The sequence below is a fragment of the Diadema antillarum genome, unplaced genomic scaffold (assembly GCF_040938485.1).
Source record: "Diadema antillarum isolate AM-2024a unplaced genomic scaffold, OU_Dant_1.0 scf00000115, whole genome shotgun sequence".
In the NCBI taxonomy this organism is placed as follows: Eukaryota; Metazoa; Echinodermata; class Echinoidea; order Diadematoida; family Diadematidae; genus Diadema; species Diadema antillarum.
Window position 1 is genome coordinate 2264566 of NW_027271004.1, and position 7935 is coordinate 2272500.

Consider the following 7935-nt stretch of genomic DNA (forward strand, 5'->3'; position numbering starts at 1 on the left):
GTTTTGTCGTCTTTTTATGCATTATGGTATGGCCGTGGGTGTGCAGTGATTATGATGACGACAGTCAGCTCTTTTGTACACAGCGTTCCATAGATTATGACTTTTGTGCGGAACGGAAGATGCCATTATCCCATCGCATGGCAGATGAGATACAGGTTTTTCGTTAATGGGAAGAATGCTACTATTGTGTCCTCCTCACAGATGCGATTCACTGCTTCAGACATTGAGCGATAAGTTGTTACATTTGTCCTCTTTTTCGATCAGTATGACAGACATCCATTCCTTTTAGCGGAAGTTATCATAGAATAAATATACATTGTAACGAATACATTCGTAGATGATATTATGTCTGGGAAAATGTCAGAGTGTCTGAGAGGGCGCGTTACCTCTCTCCTAGCAAATCACTAATCACGTGATTGATTGTTGGATGGCTTGGTGGGGTGGGATCTCGACACGCACATTATTGGTGGAGATGAGAATTGGGCTTTTAACTTTTTGTGAGATACCAAGAAAACAATTATGATGTAGTACAGAGCATACAATTTTAAGAGGAATTCAAAGTTTATTTGATGAAAGTCGGGTTTGGAATGACTGAAACATCCAAAAACAAAGTAAAACAAAGCGATCGTAACTAAATGTGGGTCCCACACTTTATCGGAATCGCTTTTTTAAAAATAATATCTCAGCCATTTCAAAACCAATTTTCGTCAAATAAACATTGAATTCCTCATAGAATTACATGTTCTCTCATATTTCATAAGAGGCTTCTCATTATCTCACCAAAAAAAAAAATGTTAGAAACCCGAAATTAGGTCTCAACCAAAACTATACGATCCCTTTTAGTCTACTGCATGCATGGCGCACGGATGAGTCGGATCACCTAACATTTTGTGTACAAGCAGAATACAGTTGGCAGTGACAGAATGAAATGAATAGAGACAAAAGACTCACGCGGTGAATCATCATATCTTGAGCTTTGTTTAAATCAAAATACGAGCTTTACGGTATTGTAAATTGATTCATATCTTAATGAGACGGGAGAGAGTTGCTGGTGCCTTTTAAGCATGCAAATAAAGTGTTGTGAACCTATTATTTGCCCAAGGTAACCTCTTCATTGTTAGCACTTCTCTCTTGGAGGACTTTTCCATTATAATTACCCCCTGCTGAAGTGCCAATACCCATTTAAACACCTAGGACCGTAGGTCAAGAGAAATATTATGGTTATAAACTTTGTCCTATAAGGATAAAACGACCTGGACATAATTCGTCGTGGACATGTTAACATCTACAATTTTTTGATTAAAACTGCAGGATTTTTCACAGCGCCGCGGCGCTCCGAACTCACACGCCCAAAAGTGCCATTGCCTGTGATTCCAATTGTGAATGAATTGCACTATTGCACATTTACAGACATTTCAGAGGATGAACAAATCCAGAACAAAGAAGAGGGAATCAGCTAAACGCAATGCGAGAAACAGCTTGATCCGATTTGCTCTATAAAGAAAGTCCCATTACGCAGACTACAGTGAATGTTTAGGCTTTTCGTCCACTTTTCGGTCACGAAGATTTCATGATTCAAATTGCACTCATCGATCGAGTAGGGCACTTACGTAATGTCCGTTGCTCGACAATTGGTTTTGTCGAACTTCTTCCGTATAACCTCCTACTGTGCCCCTCATCCCCACCCCCATAATTTTGTTTCTGTTCCTGAAGATGCCACGTGTAATGTTGTTAAACGGAGGAATGTCGAGATGTGACGAAAACAGATATCAAACGGATTAATCGTGTTTGAACGTTGCCCAATTATCTCGATTATCGGTCGGCAAACAGCACAGGACTCTGCAACACGTCTCCTTCCGCAGTTTGATAACAGACACACAACGCAAGGTGCAATCGAAGATTTCAACAAATACAGCACACAATAATTTCTGTAACCAAAGTCCATTTTGTCATATCTCATACCAGTCTCACAGCGATAACAAAAGGACTGTGCTCAAACAACAACTCAGTATTGTTCAGAACTGTTCGGCTCTTGAAGTGCAAATAACACTCAACTTCTGCTCTGCTAGGGGATTTCCCTTTAGTCCCACATTCGTGCAATCTGTGTTGTATGTTTAACACCATGATGATAGGTATTTGCGAGAAGAGACAATGTAATTCCCCACCTTGCTAATCCCACCGTCTTGGTGTCATTGAAATGCTCCGATACCCCAGCAACTGTTGGCGTAAAGGAACATCAAAACACTTTAACCTTTCAGAAGAAGAAGAAGAAGAAGAGAACACCGAACATACCACAAATTTACGCTAGGCAATTACATGGGTGGTATGTTGTGACTGATCACTCGAATCATTAAAGGACACCTCCGGATAATTTTCAGATTTTCACATTTGAACAACCATAAATTAGTTATACTGAGTACAGAGTTTCAGAATCTGAGATAATTGGAATGAAGAATAAGACTATTTTCAGAATTTAGAACAAATTGCAATGAACAAGGATGATAACATGGTAGAGTCACCATAAGAATGCATGAGTTGGGGCTCAAGGAAGCAGAACAAAAGAAGAAGGCATGCATAGATTATTCACAGGTGAACTCGCAGGCAAGCGGTATTGGAATTACACCTCTACATTTCAGAAATATATGTGAACCTCCTATGTCATCATCCTTGTTCAGTGTAATTCGTTGAAGGTTCTTGAAAGTATTATTTCTCTGCTCAAGAACCACAATAAATTCCACAAATCTATACATGGAGTTGTCGATTTATGTACTGCATGATGTAAGATTATGAAAATAATAGTGTCTGGAATGCCCCTTTGATGGTCTTTTTGCCATCCTGAGGACCATGCCTTTATCATCATGTCAGTGACGTGAAGGTACCCAATCACACGCCTTGGTCAAGAAGGACGTGAAAAATATTCTATCCAGGGGTGTGCGCCTCCACGAACCGAAAACCCCATGTTTCAGAGTTTAGGAGCTTATTCAACATACGACATTGTGTTCATACATGTACTGGCCGTCATCTCTGGTATAGAACATCCTGCGTGACAAAACATGTTGGCATTCTCATGTGCGCCAGTGACTGATATGGTATAATAAACTTTATGAGATATCACATTAATATGATTGCATGTCAACACGTTTGTTACACCTAAAACGTGATATTCATAGTTCCGTTCCCTTCTGGGATGATGCCTGCACATGATATCGAGATTGCACATTGGAGTTTTTTGCCCCTTTGTAAAGGAATGCTTTCTTTCCCTGTAATACGTGTATTTATCTCCTACGCGTCAAAGGAAGACCCCATCGTCTTATGCAGCAGATAAATGGGTTCTCATGGTCAGTCAGGATTACGTTGAGTGGTAATAATGGCGAACGTACTTTGTGAAAGGTTGCGCATATACTCTGGCAACACCATCATTACTCTTCTTGACCCGTTTTTGCAAACTATAATAAAAAACGGAAATGAAACAAAATATACTATAGTACCCAGAGTAGAGACCTCGGAGCACAACTTCACATGACCTACACTGGGCTGGGAACAAACCGATAAACGTTTGTACATGGTGCCAACAGTGTATGTGAGCAAATATTGTCAGACAAAACCCGCAATCAAAATGAATAAACATGCATTAAGTGCGTACTTTATGGCACAAAGTACATAAATTATCTTGTCGTATAAAACGAATAAACATGCGTGAAGTGTGTACTTAACGGTGCAAAGTACAAGAATTAAGAATCATCTTGTAGAATATGACTTCGGCAAATGTTGAAATAATATGGCGACGGAAACATTTCCGTCGAATGAATGATCTATTGCATCCGGTGGATCGCAGTCACGCCCAATGCACGTTCTTGCAATCTGATGCTGAGTCTGTATTCTCATGAATGGTTATGCTAACAATTCCTTTGTGCGTAATCAGTTTGAATTCTCGAGGGTACTTTGTTTAGATAGATTTCGCTATGAAATCACTTGAAGAAAGCATTAGTACATAGAAATGATCTGGCGCTTGTATGCAAACACTACTGATTGTCTTTTCAGGATTGTATGAACATTCGCGTACATCGAGTGCTGTGGAAATCAGCAATCTGTCAAAGTCTCACAAAGATGCAATATTGAATCATATTTTGCCTTGACATGCTTTTCCTCTAAAATCCAGAAAGGCAGGGAAGCGGAATGGAACGGGGGTATTGAATCAATAAAAACACAAAATGATGGAAATGGAGCCGTTTGCATTGGAAGCGGTTCCAAGTTTGTACAACAATGCGCCTATTTCGTCTTTCTTCGATCCACAGTTGAGAGACCGATCAAAAATACTATACCTCGCTAATCACAGCGAGAATATTTACTATACTCCCTCAGTCTATATCTGCCTATATACCGAACGCCATCACCGCCGCGGCGGCAATTTACTCCATTCACGGCGTCGATCTGTATACCGATGATTTGACTGTCTGCGTGCCAGACCTTGGAACGTGTCGAAGATGGCATATCGAGCCGCCAATGGTTCTTTTCTTTCATATTTTCTTTTCGCAGAAACATCAAAGGCCTTTCTGAAGAATAACGCCACCTGTGTGCCACAGAGGCCAAACACAGTGGAAAATCAATGCTCTTGACGGCTTTCCTATAGCAAGGCTCCTTGGCTGTGGTCTGATGTGCCAACAAACCTTAGAAATGCGTGATTCGCGAATGTCACCACGCTTCGATAGAAGGTTTCATGACACGGTTTTCTTGAAACTTGGCTATTCCACAAGAAAGGGAGACTAATTTTAACTGTTCAAAAATTGGCAAGTTAGAAAATCATAATACAACAAAAGGACAACAAGCAAATCAATCAACAGACGATGTTTGCTTGGAGGAGTGAACACGTACAGCGTAATCTCATGTAAAAAAGCAAGGAAAATGCTACTTACTGAAAGCAATTAGGCTTTTGAAATGAGTCTTACTTACTTTAATTAGGTTCTGTCCAAGATACATCTGTCTATTCCTTGCTCAACGAGCCACATCGTCCAATGTTCAATTGGTGGAACAAACTGCGTATAGCGACCGATAAAATCCCAAAGTTTACCAAAGTCAGGACAACTTAGTCGATGATGATTAATACTATCACCTCCAAGTACCAAGGTTGATTACAGAGAAGAAAAGCCATGAATCTCGAGAAAAACGATTGGAGCCTGAAAGCAGATAAGTCGCACGGCGAGAAGACAAAGTCCGCAGGTCCGTGCTTCTCGAGGGAATTCGGCGGAGTGATTCGTGCAACAAAAGAGCCGTCACATTTAAACGAGAGCTCATCCGAGAACGAGAAGAAGAAAGGAAGCGACACGAGCAGAGGTGGAAAAAAAAAACACACAACAGGAGATAGAAGAAAAAAAAGCCCACACAAAATCGGTCCACGGTCAAACAATGAAGAGCAAGTCAGCAATCCACCATCCCGTAGCGCCACGCTTCCATGAGTCACAACAAAGCGCAATCCAAATACTTTTCAGTGGTTTTCGTTTTATTGTCGTCTGCGTCAATATCTGTGAGTCTAATGATTGTCCCGCGCTCACCCCCTGCCTGCTTTTCTCTCCCTCTCTCCCTCCTCTCTCTCTCTCTCTCTCTCTCTCTCTCTCTCTCTCTCACTATCTTTCTCTCAAAGATAGAAGCGCCGATCTTCACAAGTTTTCGCTAACAATTAAAACTCGGGGAAAAGATTTAATCACAAGACTCGCTTAACTTCGAAGGTATTTCGCGCGATATTAACAAAATCCCAGGGGAGATAGCAACAGAGAAAGAAAGATCCACTGCTTGTCTGAAAGAGAGTACACATCCGTCATTTCGCAGGGGTAAGATTTGTATAGCTCCATGATTTTGTCGAAATACCTCGTTGCTCGGCGTTGACTTGATAAGTTTGTTTGCTGTGAAAAGTTCGAACGAACGAGACCAACATACCAAAGTCTAGTGTATTGACTTAGGATGGACTTCGTCAAGCGCGTACGCGTACGAGTCCACACTCATGAAACACGCACACATCATACAAGCACACATACAATTTTGTCCTCGAATGTCTGACCACATAAACATTTAATTATTAATAGTGTACGTTTACGCTCACATATAAATACAGTGTAGTTTTTCTCCTCAGTTAAAAAAAACCCCACCTAAATATGACGCCACTTTCAAAACCTTTTAATTTGCAAACACCCACCTTGATAACCTATCCATTCGTTTGGATTGCTTGCTGTTTTCTTCTTCACTCGTTTTCTATCTTTGTTTTTCCCCAGCGCTTAGAAATATGATATTAAGCGCTTTATAAATGTTAAGTATTATTGTTATTATTATTATTATACGTCTATAAAGGCCGCGTCCAATAGCAGTGTGGCTATATTGATTTCCAAATTTCTTTTTGATTAAGGCGTGATAGGCCTAAACGTACAAGTTGGAACATTTTTATGGTCTCCATTCTGTAGGATTAACGTAAAGAGTAAGCATGACATGCCTGGATTCAAATCAGTGGCTGAAGTCGCGTTCGAAGTTACAGGTGTATTACCGTTAGTTACATCTAAGTTTGATCGCGCGCAGTGCAATCTTTAATCCGTTGATCTTTATACGATTCATCATGGCGCAACTGCAGTGCATTCAAGCGTTCCGAAACCCAAGTACATTTCACACGACATCATCCCCAGCATAGACAAACTAATATTATGTAAGCGGTTTAAACAAGGATGAGTAATCATTAGTGTGCTATTCCGTCTTGTCAGAGCGGCAGAAAAACACGATGAGTCCAGTCGTATAATTAATCGGATTAATCAGGTAATGGGGGGGGGGGGGGGGAGGTTTCAGTTTCCAAAATAACGGGTAACAACTTGACGGATTACGTATGTGGTTAAGAGTTTAACAAAGGTAGAGGCGTTAGTCACTCGCCTTAAAGTGTAAAGAACTCCCAAGGAACTAGAAGTAATGGGTTAGTGTGTTACCCCACCTCTACACCGTGTAGAATCCCCGTGACCCAGAAGTAACGGGGAAGTGTATTACCGCAGTGAGAGGTGTTCCGGTGGTTATGCCCCAAAGAGTCATATTCAGGAGTAAATTTTCGAATGCGATTCGGATTACAGAGCTATATATTTAGATAGATAGATACAGAGTCATTAGATGTAGGGGTAACTTTAAGTTTTATGCAGGCAAGCTTGAGGTAACATTAGGTTCGAGTTGGTGTTAGTGATACACGTCGGGGTACTGTTGTCATGTTATCATTATTATCAGACCACCATGGAAGCCAAAATCGAAATGAGTATCGACAGAAGGGATGCAATGAGGGCTGGTAATTTAAGGGATCGACCCCCACCCAATATCTACCAGAACAGAATGACGTGTCTTTCAACTCATTAAGAATGTTGTCTGAATTAGCGACCATTGTAAACTTGCGAATAAAGAAATAAGGTAAAAACATAATGTGTTGTGAGACCCCTATAGGGAATTCCCATTAGATAGGCCTATAACAATGATGCTTAATAATGAATAAAGAGTGATAATAACATCGATCACATCTATTATAGAAGAACACATTAATCTGATGCAGACGACGCTGGTTCATTAAAGATTACCCCTTTCATAATAATGTTACACCTTGAACATATTATCATGGATCGCCGGAACAGAGTGTTATACAATGACCTTGCATACTCGTTGTTTTCGAAGACATAGTAAAAGGCTGAAGTACAGCGGGCGGCCTGACAACTTGGTGATTATATTTACACGAGAATGATCATTACCTTCCGGTCGCTTTCAAGTGCAGAATATACATCCGAGATAAGGAGATGAAATTACTTTAAACGTACATAGTTCGAGTTTTATAGTCTCTTTTTCTAGACGTCCCTGACTAAAGTTGTTAGACTCGTACACAGCATCATTTGTTTTCTTGTCTTTTTTTTTTCTCGTCTTTTTTTTGCCCAGTAT

General features: G+C 40.5%; 1 protein-coding gene across 2 annotated transcripts in view; it reads right to left on the reverse strand.

Annotated features, from left to right (window-relative positions):
* LOC139719811 (uncharacterized) overlaps positions 1 to 7935 on the reverse strand; it is a 44952-nt gene that overhangs the window by 5539 nt on the left and 31478 nt on the right. Inside the window, exon 1 of one of the 2 annotated variants that reach the window (XM_071631198.1) lies at positions 4951 to 5229. The exons of the other annotated variant lie outside the window; for it this stretch is intronic. Within the exon in view, the coding sequence (XP_071487299.1) occupies positions 4951 to 4977 (27 nt within the window). The 5' untranslated portion in view covers positions 4978 to 5229. Of the gene's footprint in view, positions 1 to 4950; positions 5230 to 7935 lie in introns of those variants that run through there. 2 annotated transcript variants of the gene reach the window in all.